This window comes from Protobothrops mucrosquamatus, unplaced genomic scaffold, assembly GCF_001527695.2.
Source record: "Protobothrops mucrosquamatus isolate PMUCROS unplaced genomic scaffold, P.Mucros_1.0 scaffold1006, whole genome shotgun sequence".
Lineage (NCBI taxonomy): Eukaryota > Metazoa > Chordata > Lepidosauria > Squamata > Viperidae > Protobothrops > Protobothrops mucrosquamatus.
In genome coordinates this window covers 200,667-227,576 of record NW_015387242.1, presented here as the reverse complement: position 1 = coordinate 227,576, position 26,910 = coordinate 200,667, and the positions used below count along the sequence as shown (strand labels likewise).

General features: G+C 37.2%; 2 protein-coding genes across 2 annotated transcripts in view; one reads left to right on the top strand and one right to left on the bottom strand.

The window, feature by feature from the left end:
• CRBN (cereblon) overlaps positions 1-10,244 on the top strand; it is a 27,353-nt gene extending 17,109 nt beyond the window's left edge. The window contains exons 6-11 of the mRNA XM_015819862.1: positions 2,746-2,808; positions 4,660-4,744; positions 5,796-5,911; positions 7,121-7,185; positions 8,374-8,505; positions 9,524-10,244. Coding sequence (XP_015675348.1) covers positions 2,746-2,808; positions 4,660-4,744; positions 5,796-5,911; positions 7,121-7,185; positions 8,374-8,505; positions 9,524-9,707 — 645 coding nt within the window. The 3' untranslated portion in view covers positions 9,708-10,244. The remainder of the gene's footprint in view (positions 1-2,745; positions 2,809-4,659; positions 4,745-5,795; positions 5,912-7,120; positions 7,186-8,373; positions 8,506-9,523) is intronic.
• A 7,816-nt stretch (positions 10,245-18,060) lies between these two features.
• Positions 18,061-26,297, bottom strand: TRNT1 (tRNA nucleotidyl transferase 1). The gene is made up of 8 exons (XM_015819861.1): positions 26,289-26,297; positions 25,803-25,962; positions 23,454-23,647; positions 22,160-22,298; positions 20,951-21,077; positions 20,312-20,505; positions 19,325-19,578; positions 18,061-18,947 (listed from the first exon to the last, which is right to left on the bottom strand). Exons 2-8 carry the CDS (start codon positions 25,960-25,962, stop codon positions 18,699-18,701), a joined length of 1,317 nt encoding a protein of 438 aa, XP_015675347.1. The 5' UTR covers positions 26,289-26,297; the 3' UTR covers positions 18,061-18,698.
• Positions 26,298-26,910: the final 613 nt, after the last annotated feature.

Here is a 26,910-nt window from a genome sequence, read left to right as displayed (position 1 = left end):
GAGAGAGAGAGAGCGAGAGAGAGAGAGAGAGAGAACAGAAGAAAGCTTTCAAATCAGTCAAGTCCTTTTGTAGGACATAATGCTTGTAATATTTCAAAGATGCTTTAGAAAGAGCCCCTTTAAGTCCTTTATATAGATCTTTGCATATAGGTTTAGTAGGCCAGCCCAGCGTTTTGGGTGATGAGAAGATGAATATACCATACGTTCAAACATCACTTCAAGGGGAAAGGAGAAAGGATAAAACTAGCAACTATTTCTTCATAGTGGCTTTAATCTCTCCATAGAAATTCAGGATATTTGCTGCCACTAAAGAAACACTAAGAGAAGCCAGAGCAACCATTTTGATCATGTGTAGTATTTAACAAGAGAGCCAGTTTGTGGAGAGATTAAAGCACAAGGCTAAAACTAGGAAGCCATGAATTCTAGTCACATCTTGGGGGTATAAAACCAACTGGGTGACCCTGGGCTAGTCATTCTCAGTCAGCCCTAGGGAGGATGTGATGGCAAACCACTTCTGAAATCTTGACAAGAAAACTGTAAGGATTAGTTTAGGCAGTCACCAGGAGTCAGCAATGACAAAAAGGCACAAAAGTGTTTAATGAATCAATGAAGTCTTCAGGAATACAACTTATCCTAATAATTAGCTCTTCTCCTAGAGAGCTGTATTATATATTTAAAGATAAGTAGATCTTAAGTTGACATTTAAATTCTCTGGAGAATAAGATGCTAAAGTATATTCATACAAAATTTTGCCAAAGTAGGGCAAAGCAATAAAAGCAGGAGTTTAAAAATTGACTTGAAAACCAAGAATATAAAGTAAAGCTTTACAAGAATTTTCTCTTGTCCCAAATTCAAGTTAAATTATATTAAAAGTAAAAATGTATAAAACTGGAACTATGACTTGTTTTTTGATCAGAGAAACAGAAAGAAATGTTTTCTCTTCCTAGATATATAAAAATAGATAAAGGGTTTTGAATTTTGAAATTTGTGCTGCGTTCCTTGGCATTTATGACTGCATATGTCTTCTGTATATCAGTCATGCACATTTTTATATTTTAATGAGTTTTTTATGCCTTTTAGGGATCCATAGTGACAATTTCTATCTTTCTGCATTTTTGTCCTTATCTATTTCTAGCCAGATATCCCTAAAAATTTGTTTCCCTGTCAGCATAAAGCAATCATATATTATTTGTAAAGGCATGCTTTCATAATAATCTTGACTTGTTTGTGCACCTGCTGTGATAACTTCTTTCAGTTCAGAGTTAAAAATTCAATTATTCCCCAAAGCACTAGTTTAACTATTTTTTAAAGTCTTAGAATAATCTTCCGGTACCAGATTCTTCAATGCTTTAGTTTATGATTAGAAAAGCAAGGTTTTTTCCCCCTGTAATGACTTTCTGGTTTATCTTTGTTGATGAAGGGTAACTTATTTCTCTTGTGATAGGTGGTCTTTAACTCTCATTCCCTGCTAACATAGCCGTGCTTGGGGAAGATGAGAGTTATAATCCAGCGAAGGCTAAAAAAGACTGAAATGGGTGTTACTTTCATGAAAAGACTTCAGTATCCTCATTCTTGGCATTTTGCACGATCAGCACTGTAAATTGTACTACATAAAGGCTATTTATTTGTTTATTTAGAGACAATGGATCTTTCAGTGGAAAGTAGATGGGAAAGACTACTGAAAAATAAATGGAAAAGACTTCTCCCTTTGTATTTGGGTTATTGACTTCCCAGAAGGCAGATGGGTTAATGGGACACCCCAGGAAACTCCTTGATCCTATCCATCCACTATCAGTTACCTTTCCCTTCATTCAACTTTGCCAAACAGTAATTTTTCTCCAGTCCATCATCCATTTGTACCACGTGCCCATAATATATCAGATTTTATTAGTGATTGTAAGTCAAGGACTATCTACCTGTACACTCTTTCTTCATTTAGCGATCACAGATCCATTCCACAAATCAGAAGTGAAATGATCGCTAAGTGATGAAAACAGAGAGAGAAAATGTTCCAAAGATCACTGGTTGCTGCCGTCTTATTCAGATATAGTTATTTCAAGCAGCAATGCCAGGATTATTCTCACTTTGGCATGCATTCTTGCCAAGTGTAAAAATCTGGTTGCAAGTGTCAGCATTGCTTGGAAATTGTTAATTTTTCTTATTGCTACTATTATTATGGTAGTATTCACAAATGGCCACTAAACAAGGTAACTGCTAAAGATGGCTGTGGTCCACCTTTAGTTAAAGAGGCATAATTTAGCAGATGAAAAAAGGACTGTGTATGTTCAGGATTACTCTACCCTATGATTATATCCAATTTTCATTGGATTTGATGGCTAGAATTTGTAAAAATTACTGCATTTCTAAAATAATAATGATGACGTGTGATTATATTGCAATCCTTGGAATTAATACTGTGAAAACTAATTTGATGGTGCCTCACCTTAGTATACATCTGTAATTTTTAATTCAAATATATATGTGCTTGGGAATAAGTTTCATTCATTTTAAAGCAAATTTCTGCCGCTTCCAATTAGATGTTCTGAAATTCCAAAAGTGTGCTTGTTCCTGGTTATAGGGAGCAGAGGTGAATAGCAATGCCACTGCAAGATAAATTGTAAGTGGAAAGGACATTATTATATAAAATATTTTAAATTGGCTGACTTTTTTAGAGGCGCACTCTCTTACCTTTGTTATGTAGAAAAGTGTAGATCTATAATAAGGAAAATGTTTTTGTATTAACAGCGCAAGTTTCACTGTGCTAGTCTGACTTCCTGGCCATCGTGGTTATATTCTTTATATGATGCTGTAAGTATCAATGAAGATTTCCGTCCTCCTCTTTATTGTGTTCAACTTTTTGCACTCTGTGTGGCTCTTTTGTATTGCCCAATAAGCTTGTGTACATATAGTGTTCGTACATGATTTGAATTGTGCTTTTTACTCTGCTTAGTTTATTTGCTTTATTTGCATGCAGAAAGCAACCCCCCCCATCTTTACATCATAAAGATATACTGACATAAATAATTCAGTAATAATACAATAAGCAAAAGGTGACCATTCTCCAAACATCTTGCAGAAGTGCAACCATGAGGAGCTCAGCTTAATCTGAAAAAAGGGGTTACTAATATGAGGAGTGCATCTAAGGAACATTGTCGACAGATTCCACTCCTCAGATAACAAAGCCCTAGGAATCTATTCAAAAACAGTGGGATGTGTGCACTGTCACATTTAAGCAGGAATGTGCACAGGAGGCACTGAAATGGGCATTTCCATACAATTCTGAACTATATGAGTCCTTATAGCTTCAATTTATATCTATAGGTATTTTGAATTCTACCTATAAACCTATTGGTAACCAATGCAGTACCCATACAACGAGTGTAGTCTTCCAGTGGCAGCCCATGTAGAATATATTGCTGCAATCATGACTTGTGACAATAAGTGCATGAATTATTGTGGCTAGGGTCTCCCAATCCAGGACTGACTAGAGCAGTCAGTGCTGTTTCGGGTTCTTAAGTATAGAAAATCTGCTACTTTGCAGTTTGTTTTTTGCCTGACAGTCCCCCTGTCATGGTGCCATTTTTTTTTCTCATTCTAGGTTGCCACCCCCATCCCAACAACTTCCCATAGAAATTGGTGGCTGAAGGCTAGGCAGTTGTTCTCCAAGCTTTTCAGGCCCACAGTGGCTCTTTGATGAGGAGATCTTCTCTAAGGAGATACCTCTCAATGAAATTTTACCTCAGGTTTTCAAAGCAGATCTGATTTTACTGGAAGTTAGAGGTTTTTATGCTTTTCTAACCTATTTATAGAGGCTGCTTTAAAGTATCACACTTTGTTTTTATTAAAGGTATGCCATTGCTATCGACAAAGCATCATAGAAATGTGTATAATTAATAAGTAAAATAAGATGTCTTCAGCAAATTAAGCTCCTTCTGTTGGTAGAGTTATAATCCGTATATTGCCACTATTTCCTTTTTGCTTTCCATTCTGAGCTAATTGTTAGTCTACTTGCATTTGGTATATAAAGGCGTATAATTGGAATAAGTTCATGAATTCTAGTTTCTGGTTTTAAAAAAAATCATTTCAGGGCATTGTTAAGGTTTGTCGACTAGCTATGTCAATATCTCACCCTCAATTTATCCGCTTCATGATCTAGGGCAGGGGTAGGCAACCTTGGCTCTTTTATGACTCGTGGACTTCAACTCCCAGAATTCCTGAGCCAGCATGGCTGGCTCAGGAATTCTGGGAGTTGAAGTCCACGAATCATAAAAGAGCCAAGGTTGCCTACCCCTAATCTAGGGCCAACTTCATCTCTTCGTTATCTAGGGCCAACTTCATCTCCATTCTGTCAATGGAGGAGAACCTTTGCAAAAACACAGTAGAGATTTGTGTCAAGTAATTGGAAGAGGGACAAATCTCTCCCCACTGAATTTTTCAAACAAGGGAGGAGGTGGTCCTTGTTGCCGGTGAACAAGATGATTCGTCTTAATGTTGTTTCTTAATATTTCACCCAGCATTCAAAATACAGCATTTTAATTTTAAGGAGCTTAAACTGCAGTTATAATGAGAAATGCTTTTTCTCGACAATTCCCTTTTTCTTGTTTTGTTATCAAAAAAAGAAGTTTTTATGTTTAAATTAGGTTTTTCTTATAACACAAGGAAACCTTGATGGAACGAGTAAAGGAGCAGCTTCATGAATGGGATGAAAATCTGAAAGATGAATCACTTCCATCAAATGCAATAGGTACATTATTTATTAAATAATGAATTGTATTGGTGGTAATAAGTCTTCATCAAATCAGTTTATTAGTTAACTGATCCTACAATCACAACTGAGTTGCAGACCAACCTTCTGCTGCTTTGTATATTTATTGTGACTTTTTATAAAGAGGTGAAATTGCACCCACCTACCCAAGTTGTTAGAAGAACACCAGGAAAACATCAGCAGTGCTACACGTTACACTCCTGTGTGGAAACCACTTGCAATAGCTTGTGTGTTGCAGCTAATAGTTGTTGAGTTACAATACATATTCCATTAATATGGGAAATCTAATAGGAGAACGGACAGCTTTATGTAGTTCTGCAGATGACAACACTGTAATAAACAAGAACTATTACTGTAAAAATAATAATAATAATAATAATAATAATAATAATAATAATAATAATAATAATAATAATAATAATAATAATAATAATAATAATAATAATAAAGTTGGAAGGGACCTTGGAGGTCATCGAGTCCAACCCCCTGCTTAGGCAGGAAACCCTATACCATTTCAGACAAATGGCTGTCCAGTCTCTTCTTAAAAACTTCCAGTGTTGGAGCATTCACCGCTTCTGGAGGCAGGTTGTTCCATTGGTTAATTGTTCTAACTGTCAGGAAGTTTCTCCTTAGTTCTAGGTTGCTTCTCCTTGATCAGTTTCCAATTTGTCTTTCCTTTTTTTAACCTGGTTATTATACATTTGCCCTAATTTGCTGTATGTGTAATGTGGCTTTATAGAGTTGCATCAGAAGAGCAGTAGCATCACTCTGTCAAAATTGCAGATCTGCTGGTTTTTTATAATTATATTGTTCCTTAAGATACTACGGTATTACATTTATAACACGCAAACTATAGTAAAACTAAGCATAGTTAATATCTACCTGGAGAAAGCAGTCTGATTTGTTCCAGCTGATCTGAAGTTAAGAGAACTTAATTGTGAATAGTGATAGGTTAGTTTTAATGCTCTGCCTAGATGTAGTTTGGTTAAGTCTTTTGTCTCTCTTTGAATGAACCTTGTTTTTCTTTCAGATTTTTCATATAGAGTTGCAGCATGCCTACCAATTGATGATGTTTTGCGAATTCAGCTGCTTAAAATTGGTAGTGCTGTTCAGAGACTGCGCTGTGAACTAGATATTATGAACAAAGTGAGTGAGTAACTCTTAACTTCCTTCAGTTGTATTATGCTTAACAAGATTCACTCCCATTGGGACTTATTTTTGGGGAGACTTAAATGTGAAATGTATGCTGAAAACGATCACCCAATATTTTTTATTGTGTCCTGACTATTCAAAATAATAATTGTTTTAGCTTTTACTGGTATGATGTCCAGAGATGAGGGGCTATCCCACATTGTTGTGGCCATGTGAATATTTCTTAACATTTATTTATTTATTTATTTTTATTTATATTTAAATTTATATGCCGCCCTTCTCCCCATGGGACTCAGGGCGGCTCACAGCATATTAAAACATTGTACAAAAAAAATTTTTTCCCCTACTAAAAACCAATTAAAATCCAAATATTGGTAGCTGTGGCTCTTTAAAATTGTTTAAAAATTGTCCCTATTTAAAACTCACCTTAGGTCAGGCCCGCTTGTTGAAAAAGCCATGTCTTGAGGGCGCGGCGGAAGGTTAAATTAACAATTTCAACTTTTCTACCTAGTGATGATTTAGCCTTCATGTGATTGTTTGAACATGTGAAGCATGTACATGTGTAATTTCATTTCTTTTCTCATTAAACAAAAAAAAAATACTTTAATTAGGTTGTATGTCTGAAGAGCAGACCAAAATTTTGCATGTAGTTTACCGAAGGGTTAGCGAGCTGTGGGATGGGAGCACAGATGTTTACCATATATTTATGGATTATTTCCAAATAATAATAATCATGATGATGATGATGATACTGGCTGACTGTGCGATGATCCATAATAATAATATGATACCCTTCCAAAGTAGTAATAATTTACTGAAATAATTATTCAGTTATCTGGTTCTAGTCTTCATGGCAAGAATTGCATGTTCCAGAATATACAGTAAAAACACATTTTGCAGCAGTTTTGATTTGAATAAATGTTAAACCCAATTTATTTGTCTATAATATTTGGATAGTATAAGAATTAATATAGTTATTGTACAAAAACAGGAGGAATGACTATTATCCATATTTACTGCCTTGAATTACTTATCATTAATAAAGGCAGGATAAAAATAAAATTAATTGTTTAGATACTTATTGTTATTTGAATTGTAGAATGGCAATTTATATCTAAAATGTTTTATAAATAAAAAGTTGAGTTTCTTGATCCAGAAACTCAATTTTCTTTTCCTGTATAATATTTGCCTTCTTGTTTGTAGTGTACCTCTCTTTGCTGTAAGCATTGTCAAGACACAGAAATAACTACTAAAAATGAAATATTCAGGTGAGATTTTAAAGTTACTTTGTACATCTCTTAGTTTGTATTGTCTCTCATAATATGTCATCGTGAGTTTCTTGGGAAAAAAGCAGGATAACTTTTAATAAAGACAAACAAATATGAAATTATTATCTAGCAATTATCCAGATGTCTGGGAGTTGAGTAATGTATATTAATTCATAAAGCTTTTACCTTCTTTTCAGATGATTAGGTTTCAGATCAAAATAAGCCCTATCCAGGACACCATAAAATCATAAATCAATATAACATTACTGATATTAAAACTGAAAATTGACCACAAAAATAATAGCCACACATGAAACCATGCAGTAAAAGTCTTGGTGAGGATCTTCAGCTAGTAGTGAAAGTTGTGACTAAGGAAAGAGGAAATTCCACAATTGGGCTCCAGGGTCAAAAATAGTCTGCCTTAAGAATCTTCTGAATTATTCACAAGAGTAGGTGTGCTTTCCTTGCTCAATCTCAATTGTAGAGATTTATAAGAAGGCATCCCATTCGAAATTATATAGGGCTTGATATGTCAGAAGCTCTTTGAACTTGTCTTGGTTGGATATTGGCATCCAGTGCAGCTCCTTTAGGACAGAGGCAATATCCCTGTAGATGGATTGCATTGGCAGTCCAAGATACAGTGTTTTGCACTTGTATCTTCTGAATTGCTTGAAGAGGTTCCTCGGTTCGTTTGGACCGCCCGCCATCTAGGGTAGCTAACCTCACTAATTCCTAGAGGAATTCATATCTATCTATAGTGTCTTTGTCTTGATGGGATGTTGCTTATAATATTGGCTCTTACCAAGCTACAGTCTGCATGGCCTCTCCTGATAAAGATGATACAGAGAAATAGAGTTAAGTATGATCATATTGATGGCTTGCATATGTACAGGTGAAAATTGGAAGAACTTTGTGAAACAACATAATTTTATTCTACTTCTGAACAATTCTACAACCATAGAAGTTGACATGACAAAGATGATTCCATAAATATGCAAAACAGCAAATATTACCTTTGGCTTCCATTATTATTGCCAATACCTATCTTTTGCAATAACCCACATGTTGAAGGCTTTTTCAAGCTTGGCTGATATGTCTGTTAAAGAAAATACTCAGTTGGGGATATGGTTCTTGGAAAACAATCACTTTTGTGCTTTTGCCATTATCATGTTTTAAAACTGTTTGTAGTTTATCCCTATGTGGACCTATGGCAGCCTATGTGAATCCTCATGGCTATGTGCACGAGACCCTTACTGTCTACAAGGCCTGCAATCTGAATCTGAATGGCAGATCTTCCACAGAGCACAGCTGGTTTCCTGGGTAAGTTATTTCATTTTATTTTATTTTGTGCTTTTTTAATTTTAATTTTGTTTTATTTTATTATATTTCATTTTATATTTTATTATTTTATATTTTATTTTATTATTTTATTTTATTTTATTTTATTTACACTGCCCATCTCACTATTTCGAATGGGTGGCTTATGGCAATATAAAGCACTAAAAAGATTCAATGCTAGAGATAAATATAAAAGTAGTAAAAGATTACAATTAATTTTAACAACAGCTAAATAAATAAAAGGTTTAAACCAAGAGCACGGATGGTACGGAGTAGATGTTTGTCTCTTGCTCCGTCAACCACCTCCAGCATATGTCTATAGAGATTCTCAGTCATCCGGGTCATAGTTGTCCCAAAGATGCTTTTCCACGAAGAAGAAGCTTCAGTGTGCCATTTTGCATTATTTCTCCGTTACTGAAGCAGAAACTATCTTGCATATGCCAAGCCATCAAAGGAATTAAAATGTAAATAGAAAAAAAAATGAGAAGTTCATTAACACCGTCTCCTTAATGCTGAAGGAGGAAGGAAAAACAGCCCGGCTTTTTCTCCAACTAACGAAAAGCTTCAATTTTTTTTAAAGCCATTTTACATTTTTATGACTCGAGTGTATGTTTAATTTGTGCCAACCATATGTGGTTTAACCAATTCTGACATTTATGGGGAAGTACTCTCAATCCCTATATATTATTAGAATGTCAGTGGTTTTGAAATAGTGCCATTTAGGAATCTGATGCTTTAATATTAGAACAGGTTTCTGGTTCGTGTTTTAGAAAAATCCTGGACAAAGTGGTTTAAGGCCATTTCTGAAATGTTATTGTTCGCATTCAGTTCTGCCATTATGCAAATGTGCGTATACGTGAATCCTTATTTTAAACGCTGTAATAAATGTTGATATTTTGAAATCTGCTTTATATGATTTTAGAGCTATTATAAATATCTTGCCGCCTTGTAAATATATTTGTCAATCATGAAGGCTAACATAAATGCCATCCACTTCCAGATTTGCATGGACTATAGCTCAGTGCAGGATCTGTGGAAGCCATATGGGTTGGAAGTTTACTGCAACCAAGAAGGAGTTGTCACCTCAAAAATTCTGGGGACTGACCCGTTCTGCTCTGCTGCCAAGAATTCCAGAAAAAGAAAATGAATCTGGGCAAGAAAGATCGCTATTGCTTTGCCTTTGATCTGGGCACCTTCCTTGGAACAAACTAAAAGCAGTTTGTGTCTCGAAGAGAAAAGTATTAAAAGTATCTGCCTCTGGGATCTGGTTGTATATTTGAACTTTATGAAAAAGGCACTGTTACTTCCGAAGGCCCTGAAAAATTTAATATTTTGAAGATGTACAAAATGTGAAACGGAACGTGAGACTAAAGCAGACGGTTTCATGTTTTCTGGCATGTACTGAATTGAACAGCTCGGATTTACAGCTGCTCTTTAATAATGTAAGAAGACATCTAGTGTTGTTGAGGAGCTAAAGCTGAGTAGAAGTGACATGAAGACTGTATAACTTAAAAGTGTGCGTAATGATAGCTATAATCTATTGCCCGCTGTTTTAAGGTATTTTCCTGTAGAATGTGGTGAATTTACTAGAATACCTGTTTTCTACCTGTATGAAATAGTTTACAGGTACTAGCATTTGCTTCAATAAGCCTTAAAAAGACAAGGAGACCCAGTCTTCTAAAAAGGAGTGTCTCCTAAAATCAGACTCTAGCTCAGAGGTCCCCAACCTTTTGAGCACCAGGGACCGGTTCCATGGAGAAAGTTTTTTTTGCAGACAGGAGGGGGCATGGTTTCATGTACTGCCTGCATCCCGCGGATGGGGCTTTGCTTGTTTGCGCAGCCCGGCTTCTGGCATGCCGCGTCCAGATGCCGGTCCACAGACTGGGGGTTGTGGACCCCTGCTCTGGCTTACTGTAGAAGCACGCATTGAAGCCTGCTGCTCAGAGAATCTACGAAATGCAACTCTGGTTAAAACCAGGCTGTTTGTGTTTGCTTTATCTCCTTTACAGGATTTTCACTCCATTTGGCATTTTCAGACTTCTATTTTTAAAAAAAGTAGAAATGTAGGTTAGTTGTTCATGCCTCTAGCAGCATAATAAAGGGTATGATTTTCGAGATTGATCTCTCCAGTGCATTTCAGTTAATCATATCACAAAAGTTTGTAATTAAATGTTTTGAAGCATTATGTATCTTTTTACATGTCTAGAGACTTGGCATCACAGTTGTTCATAAACTATATATTTGGTATTGGAAAGCAGCAGACCTCTTACTACTCTTTGTAATTTCTTATCTGAAGCCGAGGGATTGAGGGGTAATAATGCTTCCGATAAAAACTTGTTTTCAGGAGATATTATGGTATAGAAATGGGTGCCAGAAAGAAGGAATAAAGACTTAATACATTGTTTTTTCCAGAATGCACTTCAGTAAATCCACAGGTATCAGATTTGTTTCATAGAAATATGTAGTGAGCTTGTTAATAATATGTGTTGAGTTACCTTGCTGAAATAAAAACTTTGCTGAAACGTTTTAGTAATTTCATACATACTATCATATTTCCTGTGAGATGTTATTCTGAAACAAACACCTAACTTTAATGATGGCATTTATTGTATCAGTTGAAAACATGTTCTGAATGTCAGTGTCATTCACCCCAAGACTTAATGTACACCAGCAAATAAGTTTGTGACTCAGGGCTAATTCCTTCTACCTCTGGTACAGTGGCATTTTATTTCTCATCACAGTTACAACTGAACTGTCTTCTTGTGCTTCAACAACGTCTCTCTGCTAGTCAAAAGCAATATTAGCTGTCATCACTTTTTGAATAGAGCAAGATAAGGGCATCTTACTGAATGAAAATTTTAGATTATTTTTTATTTTTCTTGTGTTATAAAAATGTATTGAAAGCACTTGATTTGGGGGGGCAGACTGTAGTGAATAAAATCACAATACTAGTCGCCATACTAGTAGCTATGCATGGACTATATAACTCAGTGTAGGATCTGTGAAAGCCATATGGGTTGGAGGTTTATTGCAACAAAGAAGGAGTAACTTCTCATAATTAAAGTTATTGTGGACTTGGTTTTTCAAGTGGTGAAGTTCCCGAAGTTCTGGTTCCTTCCAGTTTTGTTCTGCTATGGATGAAGTGATGGCCAATAAGTTTAATTTTCAGCTCCAGTCTGTAGCGTCCCATATTAAAAGTGCATCATTTTTATTATTTTATTTTATTAAATTTATCTTGCTGCCCATCTCATGAAAAGTGACTCTGGGTGTTACACAACAATTAATTTTAACTCCTTATACCTGATCCTAGTAAAATCCCCTCTCACCCATTTCATTTTTCTGCCAATAACAAAACATAATGCTTACATCGGAAAATCCATCTTAATAGATCTATTCTCTTTCTCTGTCTTACCGTATGGAACAAGCTTTTTATTCGCCACAATTCAGATGGAAGAGTGAAGTCCTATTTTTCAATCAGTCTTGGTTCAGTGGCTCCCAGGGTGTGTAGATTATCACAAATGTGCTAAGATCTGTTCCTGACTATGATGCACATAAAGGTGAAAGAGCTGACACATTAGCCTCACTTTTCATTGATACCAGCTTTCCCAAAAATAGCCTGCATCATATATAGCTAGGCCCCTCTATCAAAATGGCAACAGATGAATGGCAGGGATTGAAGTTATGCTTAAAATTTATGTGATTTGAGTTTAATTTGAGTTTAAGCAAGGCTTTCTTAAAAAAAACAAAACTTGGACCCTGACATAATTTATTGAGATCATAAATAAATATTTTTTCAGTTTTCACTTAATGTTGACTATTATGTGTGTTGCCTCACTCTGTGATAGATTTAAGATTAATAAACTAATAGCATATTCTAATTCTTAAGTAAGCATGAGTTCAAGTTACTGCAAAGGTAATATGCTGTATCCTACTATTGTGATATTGGCTGTTGTCCTCCCAATTAATTCTGCAAGGCATATGCTTTATAGCAGGGGTGTGAAACTGGCGGCCCGCGGGCCAGATGCATCATAGCGAAATCATGTCCACCCCATTGCCAGCAGTGGCAAAAAAGTTGTAATACGTTGCGACACGTCACGTGACGTTGCGAGTTTGACACTCCTGCTTTATAGTTTCAATATAGAGCCATTAATGCATCTCTTTATTAGCTCAGTTTCTCTATGTTTGTATATGTATTATGGGATTTACTTCCAAAAATTGGAGAGAAGGGGAAAAATGGGAATTAACTGTTTAAACAGATAATAAAATGAATTAGTTTCCCTTTGAGTGCTTACTGCAGAAACTAAGGGAATATTACAAATATTTGCATCTTTATTTTTTTTCTAAAAGCAGTACCATTAAGACTTAAAATCTGAAAATGTATTGCTGCATCATAAAAAGGTTTTATTTTGCTTGTCACTGTCTTTTTAAACAAACCATCTTTTTCTTGGAAGCAAGCCAAATGAAATGAGAATAGAATAGAATATAGAATAACAACAGAATAGTTTTTTTATTATGCTCACTGAATTAAACGAAAGCTGTTGTGATTTCAACAAAGTACTTTTATATCATTTAGTCTTATTAAATTTCTAAATCAGACATTATTTGGTAATTCGTTATGATTTTCAAACTAGTAATGCTTTAATAGCAAATCATGACTGAATTGAACTTACATTTTCCTTCTGACCCAAGTATATTCACAACTTTGTATATTGCTATCAATAGTTTTCCAGTTGGGCCTAGTGGTTAAGGCATCAGGCCGCAAAGCGGAAACTAGGTTCTGTTTTAGCCATGAAAGCCAACTGGGTAATTTGGGCCAGTCAATCTCTTTAAGCCCACCTCATCTCACAGAGTGGTTGTGAGGAAAATAGGAAGGTAGATTAGATGTGTTTGCTGCCTTGAGTTATTTGTAAAAATAATAAAGGCAGGATACAAATAAATGAAAAAAATACAGGACAAATAAAATCTCAAAGGCTGAGAGAATCACATTTTTTTGTAAGTGGTCTTTATAATAAAAATTGTTCATCAAAGATTTGTAATCCAAAATATTCCATCATCTCAAGCAATGAAGTGTGTTTCTCTTGCAGGGAAATAGTTCCACAACATAGCTCTGAAAGTCAGTTAATATTTATATTTGTAGTTCAGGCAGGCCAGTTTCAAAATAGTTCATCCCTGCCACACTGATAAGCAGCCCAAAAGTCCCCCCCCCTTTTCCCAGCTGCAGTCTTCAAAGGTTAAAGTTTCCAAGGACAGATAGTAAGAATCTTATCTAAAACTGGGCTTCAAGCCAAGTTTCCTTTAGGCATAACAAATTGTAGTGCCGTAATTCGCCACTAGATACCATTAGCGCCGTTTCCCAGCTTTTTAAATCAAAACTTATATTACAAGCTTTTCAAATCTTTTTTTTAAAAAAAGTCTCAAAAACACTTTTAGTCCCCAAATTTTAAAGCCATATATGTGTATTAATTCCAAATTAATCTTGTAATTTTCTCTTTTCCCCAAGTAATTAGTTCGCCGCTTTTCTTTTCCTGAGGGAATGGGGTGGAAATTCCCCTTCCCTCTCATTGGGGAGGGTGCTTTGGGCAGTTTTTTCAAGAGAGAAGTCTTAGAGTCAAAAGAGAGGATAGAGTCTCACCCAGTTTCATCCACATTGCTGAAAGGTTGCTTGTTAGTGCTTATTGTAGCCAGTCTTTCCCCCGCCGGTTTGGAGGGCTTCCTTGGATCAAACGGAAGGGCTGCCGCCCTCCTGCAATCAATGAGGGTCCCCTCCTTGCTTGTCGCCTCTACGGGGTGACTTTCGACGGTTTCCAGGGTCCCCAGTGGGGCAAAATCGCATGTGAAAGACGGAGCCCTGTCTTCCTGAGCCCATTTCACCGCAACGGCAAAAACGGAAGCCCCAGAATCACACATTTTTTATTGTGTGTGAAGCAATCAGCTTTTTAAAGAGCTTCACATTACTAAATTCTATTTAGATCGAAGTCTCATAAATCATTACTATTTTTCTCCATGTGATGATGCTATTTATGTTTTGATACCTCACTTTGATTTACCTTTTGAATTTCATTTTCAGAAATTCATTCTTTTTGCTTTGTCAGCTTCATCATGGGCTTTCATAAAGAAACATATTGCTTGTTTTAAACTGAATCTTGCTTCAGTTGTATGGCTGAATACACTCAAAATCATAAAATTCAGATCATACTACAAATAATCTTTAGCATTCTTTAAAAGTTGATAAATACAACCTCAGATGAACAACAACTCTTGACGTATTACACCATGTCATCATTTATTTTACAGAAATATAGGCAAAATGGAGAAGCCATGTGTGAAAAACTAAGTACACACTGCTTCCATAGGTATGAAGAGGCTAAGTAGCAGCTGCTAATCACATGCCTTTGATCAATTGATCAGCAAGTGTGATCACCTCTATAAAAGCTGAAGTTTTAAGAGTTTGCTGGTCTCCAGCATTAAAGTGTATGTTAACACAATATCAAAAAGTAAAGACATCAGTAATGATCTTAGAGAAGCAATTGTTGCTGCCCAACAGAGAAGCAACAATTGCTTAGAGAAATAATTGTTGATGGGCAGAGAGTTATACGGCCATTTCCAAACAATTTAAAGTGGGAAACATTCAAGACAGTTGCCAATCTTCCCAAGAGTGGACATCCCAGCAAATGCACCCCAAGATCAGTCCATGCAATGATCAGAGAGTTTGCCAGATATCCAAGAGTTACTTACATCTGAGACTCTATAGGCCTCAGCATGTTAAATATTGAACTTCATGACAGTACAATTAGAGAAAGACTGAACAAGTATGGTTTGTTTAGAAGTGTTGCCAAACAAACTATAAAAAACATGGCAGCACAGCTTAGGTTTGCAAAGTTACATCTGAACAAATCGCAAGATGTTTGGAACACTGTCCTTTGGACGGAGGACACCAAAGTGGAAATGTTTGGCCATAATGCACAGTGCCATGTTTGGCGAAAACCAAACACGCCATATAGCATAAACATCTCATACCAACCATCAAGCACAGTGGTGGAGAGGTAATGATTTGGGCTTGTGTTGCAGCCAAGGGACCTGGGCACCTTGCAGTCATTGAGCTGACCATGAACTCTGTATACCAAAGTATTCGAGAGTCAAATGTGAGGCCATCTGTCCAAAAGCTAAAGCTTAGCTGACATTGGGTCATGCAATAGGACAAGGATCCCAAGCATACCAGCAAATCTACAACAGAATGGCTGAAAAAGAAAAGAATCAAGGTGTTGCTCCAGTCAAAGTCCACACCTCAACTCAATTGAAATGCTGTGGGACTTCAGAGAGAGCTGTGCATAAACAAATGCACACAAACCCTAATGATCTGAAGCAAAGTTGTAAACAGGATTGGGCCAAAATTTCTCCATAATGATGTGAGAGACTGATAAAGTCATACAGAAAATGCTTTACTTCAAGTTATTGCTACTAAAAGTTCTACCTTCAAACATGTCAAACTCGCAACGCAATGTATAGGAACTTTTCCCCCATTGCTGGCAATGGGGTGGGCGTGCTTTTGTCATGATGTGTCTAGCCCACGGGCTGGCAGTTTGACACCCGTTCTACAAGCTAGTCATAAGGTGTGCTTTGTTTTTCACATATGGCTTTTCCATTTTGCCTTTTTGTTAAAATCAATGATGGCATGGTGTAATATGTCATGTGTTGTTCATCTGAGGTTGTATTTACCTACTTTTAAGAACTGCTAAGGACCATATGATTATTACTATATCCTGGTATGTAAAACCATAGAACTCAAGAGTTCTATGTATTTTTTTTCCACATGACTGTAGTTCCTCTTTGCCACTTCCTAACATTATGGACCTTAATTCCCTAAAACATCCACTGTATTATCCCCCTTGTACATTTTAAGTATTTTCTTTAAATCATCAGCCCTTTTGCATACACCATTTTGGACTTGTCCACAAGTCCGTAAACATTGAAATGGCAACAACTAAATTTAGAGATAAAAAGTCTGTAGAGCAAAGATTACGAACAATTTGGCCTATTGTGCTCAGATCTCTAATTATACTTTTGTATTAGTTTGTGCATCTGTCAGTAAATGGGGGTCTCTGACCATAAACAGATTTGTAACAATCATCCTGCAATCCAGCCATAACTGTGGCTTTCTCAGGTTGCTATCCATATACAAAATATTGTCTGTTGTATATTTTCATTCCAGAATTGAATAAGCTTTCCAGATTCAAGCTTTTCCATTAATTAGAGCAGCATACATTGAAACTTTTTGCAGGATAAGCTATAATGTCGACCAATCCCTCCAATCCTAATAGCATAGTGGTACTCTCCAAGTATGTCTCTAAAACATATGCAATCTAAAGTGAATTCCAGGAGAAAAGCAAATTAAAAACAAACAGAAGTCTCTAGCTTTCTAGGTTAAGGGATGCAGAAAAGTATCATGGAAATACACACAACTAGTAGTCATCAACTTATGACAAGTGAGACAACAATTTCCACTGCTAAGCAAGGCAGTTGTTCAGCTGGTTGTGCCCAATTTGCTACCCTTTTTTGCCATGATTAAGTGAATCATTGCAGTTAAGTGAATCCAGCTTCCCCCTTTGACTTTGCATGTTGAAAGACTGCTCGGAAGGTCGCAAATGGTGACTGTGTGATTACCATGATGCTGCCATCATGGTAAATACATACCAGTTAACATGCACCTGAATTCTGACCAGGTGACGGGGAATGCTATGACAGTCGTTAAGTATGAAGACATCACATTTTTCAGTGCCATTTTAACTTTGAATGTTCACTAAACAAATGGCTTTAAATTGAAGACTACATGTAATGTATTCATTAGGGTTAAGGTTGTACTCTCCAACGTTTTGTCACCGTGCTCATATTCCTGAATCAATATCCTTCATGTACTGACTTAGAATTAAGGGAAAGCACGATATTAGGTGGTTTCTCAGAAACCAGTTTCTCAGAAGGACAGAGAAAATACAAAATACAGTACATAGAATAAAACCTGACACATATTAAGTTACACAAGGTGGCCTGACGGCATTATGATCAAATTAAATATTAAATTTTCCATTATTAGAAATTGGTTCTTGTGAATTCTAAACTGAAGAAATAGTCATATTTACTTATATTTCCTCTTTCTAAACTGCCCATCTCCCTCAGATAATTGCAAATTAGAATTTGGAACTGCATTACCACCCAGAGATCTTTCAGCATGCACTTTGAGCAAAACATCTGTACTGTATTGTTCGCAATATAAAATTGGCTCCTATGGGTTGCCACCTAGTGGATAGAAACTTCTATGTCATTATCCAAATTCATCAACCCAGTAAGAACATTTTCACTGCAATCCTAAATATACTGCCAAGAATTAATCCCACTGAGCTTATTGTAACTCATTTTGCAGCATTAGGTAAACTTATAGGATCAAGTTTATAAACCCACTGTAGGCTTTTGTAACATGTTGCAAGTTAAAAAATGAGGAAAGCTGGGACATTGTGTAGTTTGAATTTTAAAAAATCAAGTTTTTATTAGTTCTCAGAATCTTTTCAGGTGAATGGAAATAAAATGAATGAAAAGTGCTCAACTCAATATAAATATTAGAGATGCTATCCTTTTACTTTAAAGTTTTTTTGGAATAACTAGTAAATCTTTTTCAGTATCTAAAACTTTAGGTGGTTGTTGTAATTTGAGTTTCAGTGAAATGACAATGCTTGACAGCATCGGCTCTGGCTAAAATCTGACTCTGAGGTTCAAGATGATATATGCTTGCTGAGGGTCAGGCTCCACTGAATGGATGGGAATCATTTTTGGATAAACAGGAATACAACTGCAATGTTAATTTCCTTAAATTATTTTTCCTTGCTTTTTAAAGTCAATCCAATCCAAAGTACATTTCTGAACAACCCAGATAGTCAGTCAATCTACATACAAGTTTGTGAGTCAGTGCAACTTGAAGCATACATTTAATAGTTATTTAATAGTTGAGTAAAAGAATATGAAAGTTATTCATGTATTACCAACCAGATGAACACAAAAACAACCCCATTTGTTTTAGAACTGAAATACAAATAGTCCTAATATTCAGAAATGAAATGTACCCAATAAAATATGCATGTACATGTGAAATTTCATACAAAATTATTTAGTTTCAGCACCATTTGCTTTCACACCTTCTTTACATAGCTTAAGAGTTCTTCTTTGTTCTTTTGATAATCACTTTTTTTCCAGTGTTCTCGTAACTGTAGCAAGAGGGGCCCAATGTCTTTTCCTGATGAAATTCCCATTTGTCTTAAGTCATGTCCAGTTACAGGAAAAGAAGGTATAGACCATTCTTGCATTTCTTTCAGAAGTTGTTCTTCTCCTTGGTACTTCAAAAGCTCATGGATTCTGGATGTTGCACAAGACTCCCTTGCCTTCACAAATACAACAAAATGAGAAATATGAGCACAAAGTATTCATAGTTCTTAAGTTGCAATGTAATACACAAAATACCTCAAACCAGATCAGTCCTCAATCTTCTTAAAGTTCAGACTTTACTTGGCACCATTTTTAAAACAGTAAGTACAGAATTTTCTATTTTTTTGGTGATCATTCAATGTTTTGTTTGTGGTTACATACAAAGGGGAACCCAGTCTGTATTTAAGGAGTCAGCATCCATGTTCTCACAGCCTTCTTCCTAACTCCTAGTTTAATGTATCTGAGATTAAATCAAGAGGACAAAGATGCTTCCAAATAGATCAAATAAAAAGCTGAACAAAAGTTGAGCATTATCCAAAATTACTGTACTTACATCTAAAATGAAATCCTGGTATGGTTTAAGAGGCATTGTAGTATCGGAAGCTTTGGTCAAGTCTCTCCTGTGCTTCAACAGAAATAGCCCCAGGTTTTTTTCATCTTTTGATAGTTTCAGTCTTAAATCCAGTTTTGAAAGATCACACGGAACCTTTAACAGTGACGTTAGAATGGTCATTGGTTTGGGAAAAAGATTCTGGACATTTTTACAGACTGTGTCAAACTCCTGTAAGTTCCCATTAACAGGTAATCCTGAGGGGATACATATAAAGAAGGGTTTTGAGAATAAGGTAACTATTAGAAAGCAACAAGAAATCAACTAAGATTGCTAACAAAGCAGTATGTGGAATTGCTAGAAAAGCAGAATGTATCATTATTATTACAAGTAATGGCAAAATCAAACTCTAGTGCGCTGTCACTTCAGAACCAATATAGAACAGGGTTACAGATTCAAGGCTTTTTTAGATCTAGCAGACAACTGTAGTGTCCCAATGTTCTATTTCTCTACCTTGACTTCAACTCCCAGAATTCCCCAGATAGCATATCTACAATGTCCTAAGAAATGCAGAGATACTCATTTCAGCAGTTAATATGCCCTTCCCAAATCTTAGTGCACTGCAGTTGTGAGATTCCGGTTTCTAAAATTCCCAAGCCAGGTTTATTGAGGAACTCCAAAGATCTTTGAAGAACAATGTGCCCATTATCAAAAAATAAAAGATGTAACTAGTTACTCAAGGATATGTCCTCAGATAATTCTCTATCTCGCTATGGAGATTCTCAACCATCCATAGATGATTGGTTGTCCCAAAGGAAATCCCTTTCAATCAGTTAGAACTGAAGAAGCTTCTTGGATGAGAAGTGAAACATTTTCAAAGAAAAAGCCCCCAAGAAACTCCAATTGTCTTTTGGAAAAGCCACCATTAGGATATTCTCTATCTCCAAAATTCACATCTGTACAGGAGTTAACATCTATTAAGTTTTTTACCTATATAATCAGTTACTGTAAGTTCATACATCAGATGAATGAGTTGATTTGCGTATTTCCCAACAAGAATTTTTTTCAATTCTGTCCAAATCCTTTCGCCAGATATTCCAGCCAAACCTTTGGCATTTTCTTTGATGGCTTCCAGAGTTTTGGCATCATGATCATCAGGCCTTTCAGCTATCCTCCCGTAAAATCTAAGGAAAATAATTTCAGTCTTATAATTCATTTAGCTGAGTTATAGGCATCACATTACCAACCCCACTGTTCATAGCTTGATTTTCAAGAATTTTGGAACTGGGTAAGAGGGCAAAACAACGTGCCAGTATATGCCAAAGTGTTTACACTCAAGTAAAATTCACTCTACATTAACTCAATATGGTCATTGTAAGGACTTAGAATACAGTTGTTTTTATAAATATCCTGGTGCAAATATATTTAGGCAAACTGAGCACCGAAGTGAAAAAGGCAAAGATTTGATGTCCAAATGCCACTAATACTGAGTGCCATACACAAACCAGGAAGTCAGAGCTCTGTAAGTGATCTCCAAGTGAAGTGTAATTAAGGAATAAATAAAAGAACATCTAGCTCTCTGCAAACTGGCCAGTGCCCCTTATCATGTAAAAATATAAAGCTATTTACCGGAAATAGCGTAGAATTCGTAAAAAATCTTCTTTTATTCTCTGGTTGGCTTCTCCTACAAATCTGATCTTCTTGTTTTTTAAGTCATTGTAACCACTGAAGAAATCATAAAGAGTGCCATCCAAACCTATCAAGCAAGTGAAACATATTTTAACAAAAATTACTTAGAACTTCATTTAAAAAGGCACTTTCCGAAACTCCATCCATCTTTAGCATTTGACCAGGGTCAGAGCAAGATTACCAGCAATCATGGTACGTAGTAGGGTGAAACATTCACTTTGTAATATCAAAGCTAAAAAATATTGGTTGCAATGATTAGCATCAGCTGATAAGAAATGGATCTCATGAAAAGTGATTACTTAGGAAGGAAGCCATTGTATATATTTTTAAGCTACTAATAATCCATGATTTCTTTAAGCAACAGTCAGCAATTTTAATAAGAACCATTGTATATTACTCTATATAACATGAGCACCCAAAAATGTGGTGTTCCTTTTAAAGCATGTACCAAATCTTGTGAAAATTCAATAATTTCAGAACTGAAATCTAATGCAGGAACGCTGCCATATTTCAGGGGAATTGGCTAGCTCAAAAGACTTTAACATGCTTTATTTTAAAGGATAACTATTTAAATTTAGGGATTCTATGTGTGCCATTTAATGGAATTATAGGCATCACATTACCAAGATGGCAGAACACTGTACCGGTATATGCCAAAGTGTTCTCATTCAAGCAGAATTCTGTCTACATCAACTCACTGTAAGACTTCCATAATATCTATATACTACTAAAACTCTCCATTCGATACTTTTGGATAAATTACTCCTAAGGGAATGAAATTAGTTTTGCCTCAGCTACAGTCATGCCATCCTTATTTTCAAAGTTCCCTGACAGCTTCCCACAAACCAATGGGGAACTTGGAAGGAACATGTATGATTACCTATAAGCCTAGGATATGAAAGGAAGGAGCAGGAAGGAATGAAAAAGGAAGGACAAAGTATGGAAGGAAAGAAGAGGATGGGAGAAAGATTTCTGATGCTCACTGCCAGTCTCTCACAAGAAAACTCAATCAGGAGTTGCCTCCCAACTCCTAGTTAGGCTTAAATCTGGAACCACTAGAGATAGAGTTGACATAGAACATTCAAGTGAGAGAACAATCCACATTTATAGGACCATCATGCCATCTTTTAAGATGGGAAAATAGCTTACCTAGGAACATAGAATTTATGGTGAGATCTCTTCTTGCTGCATCTTTTTCCCAGTCAGTTGTGAATTCTACTTCTGCATGTCTCCCATCAGTACGCAGATCAATTCTCAGTGTGGTAATTTCAAAGTTCTCCTCATGGAGCTGCAGCAAAAAAAATATATATTCTCATTTGGCTAACAGAATCCATTTTAAAACCTTGCATTAAATGGATAGAATGCAATTTTGGAAAAAAAAAATCAATCCATCATCTGTTTTGTTTCCTGCATGAAACCATTCCTTTGCCTGTTTCGCCCCCCCCCCTTTTTTACAGCTTGTAACTGAGGGTGGGGGTTTATTGGGTTTTGTATTGGGAGTTTTATTTTTGTAAGCTGCCTGGAGTTACCTTGAGTCGGTTGGGTGGCCATATAAAATTTCTTAATAAATAACAGACAACTCTTTTTACAGTATTTTCCTTCATCCAATGACCCCTCAAGTCTGCCTCCACTTGCCCCAATGCCCTATGTGGAATTTCCTCCCGCCCAACATGGAAGCTAATTGTCTTCATCTTTTTTGCGCTCAAGTACATTTTTTCTTCGTACATCAGTGACAACTATTTATCCATCAAATTTATAAGTTTTAAAAATAGGCATACTAGGCATAGTATGCCATACTATGCCAAAAACATGTACTACATAATGCTTTGATTATTCTTTGTCTTCTAATTTTTCTAATTATTCTATGTCTTCTAATTTGTAGGGCTGAAGACTCAGCCACAATTGGACACAGAAGCATTTCATCTTATCCCACGTGCCTCAAGTTCCTTTAGTTTGGCATAGTGCTCTAGGCCTTCCTTCTCCAAAATGGCATTTTCTGCAATTCCCAAACATCATGGTGAAAAAGTAGAGTGATTAGCCATTGAGAGGGTGGCAGTTTCAACATATGTCATAGTATAACTATCTTTCATGGCAAGCAACTATTATCAGATAGCCTCTGAATATTGTCATGTTCTGCATACAGCCCACTTCTCTTTCTCTTCTAATATTTTTCCACATTTGCTGACGTTATAGTCAGCTAGCAATGAGGTCAGCTTACAGGAAGGGAGAAGGAAGGTTGCCTCATTGCAGCAATGTCTATATTTTTCTATTTACTAATTAAAAAAAGAAAACAAAGATATATTTGCTAGCTTTCAAGTTCAACATGAGGACAATTTATACTTTTTTTTATAACCCTAGGAATATAAATCTATAGAAACTCCTCTTCTACCAAAATACTTTTTCTATCTATTTTTCATTTTAAAAGTTTGCAAAATCCTTTTACCCTAGCAGTGATGGTTCCATGTTTTTCTCCTCTGTTGTTGATCATACGGACACCCTTGGCCTGGAACATTTCTTTCATCTGACTAGGAGTTGCAGTAGTGGCAAAATCAACGTCTTGTGGTTTTATTCCACTGAGTAAATCCCTTACAGCACCTCCTGCTATTCTTAGTTCATAATTTTCTTTATTAAATATTTCTGTAAGTAGAAATGGGGAAAAAACTGTAAAGACAAAATATACATGAAGCCAAGCAAGAGAAATTATGGTATAATGACTTTTGATTTATGTGGAATTTCTCATGCTAGATTTGTCCAAGATAAATAATACTCTAAACCTAACTTTTAATTCATAATTTACAATTTAATTTTGTAAATTAAATAGAGTGGGGCCTCATTGGCTCAGTTATAGAATATGTTATTTATATACTATTTGGCTGCCTTTTGGCCTGTGTGCATGCACCTGTGATGTGACCCATCGTGAACAAGACCTTTGCTCATAGATGGAGAAAATTTAAATCATACTTTAATTTTTTAAAAAATCTATTTCTGTACTGTAACTTAAAGAAAAAAGAAACCACTGAATAGCATTGAAAATTTTGTTTTCTTTTCAAAAATTCATGCACTAGACCACATGCACAGTAGTCTTGATGAGGATTAAGATCAATCAAATACTGCAGAAGTGGTCTGTATTTTCACTTGTATCATTAAAGTATGAAAGGGCAGTAAGCCTTAGGTCAGTGATGGTGAACCTTTTAGAGACCGAGTGCCCAAATCGCAACCCCAAACCCACTTATTTATTGCAAGGTGCCAGGGCCGCATCAGCATTGTGGTGCCCTTGGGGGAGGTCAGGGAGGCGCCTCTAAGTGCCGCCTCTGGCATGCAAAAACCGGGGCACAAAAATGGACCACCGTGCTGCAAGGTGCAAAAACGGCCGCTGCCGTGCCGCAAGGTGCAGATACAAGGCGCTGCACCATGCAAGAACGGGGCAGGGCTAGTCAGTATCATGCAGGTGTAAATGGGGTATTTGCAGTGCGTAAAATGCTTCCCCCTCCCTTTTCTTCCAGTCCACCAATCGACAATGGTTGGTGACCTCTGCTCTACCACCTCTACTCAAGCTTGTAGTTGGCCGCTTCGCCTCCTTTGTGCTGGGCGGGGCTCCTGCTCCGGGCAGCAGTGGCGGCCTGATGGACCTGCTGCTGGTGGCGGTGGCGCGCCTGCCAACAGAGAGGGCTCTGAGTGCCGCCTCTGGCACACGTGCCATAGGTTTGCCACCACTGCCTTAGGTCTTCCCAAATTTCTTATAGATATCGATACAAAAATGTGCTTGGCATGTCTGATATTACTCAGGCAGGCATATTCTAACAAATCACAAAAGCAGCCAAAGAATCCAAACCATAGTGTAAAATGAAATACTTCATGTACATTATATGTCTGGATTAAGCATTTTAAAATATTTCTCCAAATTCACCTCAGCAAGTCTTGAAAATCTCAGTTTAACATAAATCAAATAAAGATAGTTCAACATAACATCTACAAGTAGCATATATCCTTTGAACATGACACTGCACTGGAAACAGTTTGATACACCCATCTCTCAGATATGATGAATGAAAAGAATCAAATTTGTTCTTCTGAATAATGCAACTGAAAAGTCAGCAGGACTGGTTTGCAATCCTGGAGTGAAACTTATGTTTGATGCTTAAAGTCTCAATCTGTTTTGACTGACAGTTTGAGAGAGAAATCTGTATGTCTTGGTGGCCCATGGATAGATACTTTTTGTAAACTGCATTTGTGTGACAAAAGACATTCAGGTACTATCGTACACCAGTGTTTCTCAACCTCTACAACTTTAAAACGTGGACTTCAACTCCCAGCATTCTCTAGCCAGCATCCATGTGCCTTAGAAGTTGCAGAGGTTGAGAAACACTATTGTAATCTTTTGAACACAGTTGTTAAATCTGGCTGTTATGCTAGTTATAATCCCAATGCAAAAGAGAGTAACCTACTAGTTTATGTTGGTATCCTGATATGCACCAGCATGAGGTATTTTATTGCTGAAGTTACTACTGGAATAAAATAATTGCTAGTTATAGTGAAACACAAGCACTAATAGTATTAAATCACGAGTTCTTGTTCATTGTTGTTTTTACAATTATCAGGAATTCCTAGTTCAAAAGAGGGCCGAGAAATCTGCCTTCCCCCAGGTATTGCAGAACTACATCACGTGGCAGAAGTAAACCGATCTAATAATGGTAAGAGATACTCCAAGTAGATGTTCAAGCAACAGCTGGAGGGCCACAGGTTGTCCATCCCAGCTCCCAAGCCACCTGCCAAGAAAATGAAGCACCTGTACCTGCAATGCCCTTCAGTCCTGGGGTGAAAAGGGACTTAAATTCGGAAGACTCTATCTTCATGGTTCTGAAATTCCGACAAAAGCTTGCGAGCCCTACTCTGCTGCGGGGAGCAAGGATTTCGCCTGCTTTACAGCTCAGAAGAACGAAATGACTCCACATCTTTAAAAAAAAGAAACAACGAAACGAAACCACGAGTTAATGAACACCCCAGGAAGGCATGGTGCAACCCCAGAGGCCCGGCAGACGCCCGGAAAATAACAATTACGTGGGTTGCGGGTGGGAGAAAGCCCTTTGCTCAGCTAGGACGGCCTTCGAAAAATAGCGGCCGCCGCAAAGGTGGAGTGAGCAGCCGAAAAAACTCACGCCACGCTCGGTTTCCGCGGCCTGCAAGGAATCCCCGCACCGGCCGGGCGTTTCAGTCCATTCCCCCTTTTTTTCCCCCTTCGCAAGGCCTGCGCTGGCGAGGGAAAGGCAGCCTCACTCACCCAACGAACTTGGGGTGGGGGTGGGGGTCTCCGCGGCTTTAAGCGAGCGGACCCAGCAGCCCCGCAGCGCCAATTGCTGCAAAATAAAAATGAAGGGAAAGGAAAGGTGCGAGTCCCAGAAGCGGGAGAGCAGGAAGCCGGCGCTTGCAACGGAGTAACTCCTCCTCCTCCTCCGCGTCCTTCCCAGTCGAGGGCGGCGCTTTTATCCGTCTGGAGACCCGCCCGAGACCGCGTAGTAGCTATACTCGGCCTCTGTGCGCGCGTTTTTTTTCAGCTGGCTCTGCCGGATGGTTCGCCGCCTTGTGGAGTAGCTTCTGCAATTGCTGAGCAGGGCTGGCTGTTCTTTCCTAGGGCTTTCGCTCCCCAGCCTGGCCTTTGTGGTCAAGGGCTTTTCCCCGGCATAAAGAGGCCGCCCTAAACTAGCATTTTGCTTGTGTCCGAAAGAAACGGCCTTTTTCAGGACTCAGGTCGTTATCTTTTAAGGCTTGGTCCACAAATCACGATAAGCCTAGGGTTGCCAGGTCTGATTCCAAAAAATAGCGGACAAGCGGGGGGGGGGGTTAAGTAGTAAAAAAAGTAGACTGTACAGCTTTAGATTACGTACCATTTCATCATAAAGCTT

Bases quoted from the DNA above. Each gene is read 5' to 3' on its own strand.
- TRNT1 (XM_015819861.1), bottom strand. From the start codon at position 25,962: ATGTGGAGTCATTTCGTTCTTCTGAGCTGTAAAGCAGGCGAAATCCTT. The intron at 23,648-25,802 runs GTACAGGTGCTT...TTCTACTTACAG, and splicing joins AGGACTGAAGGGCATTGCAG to AAATATTTAATAAAGAAAAT. The intron at 20,506-20,950 runs GTAAATAGCTTT...TATTTTCCTTAG, and splicing joins CGAATTCTACGCTATTTCCG to ATTTTACGGGAGGATAGCTG.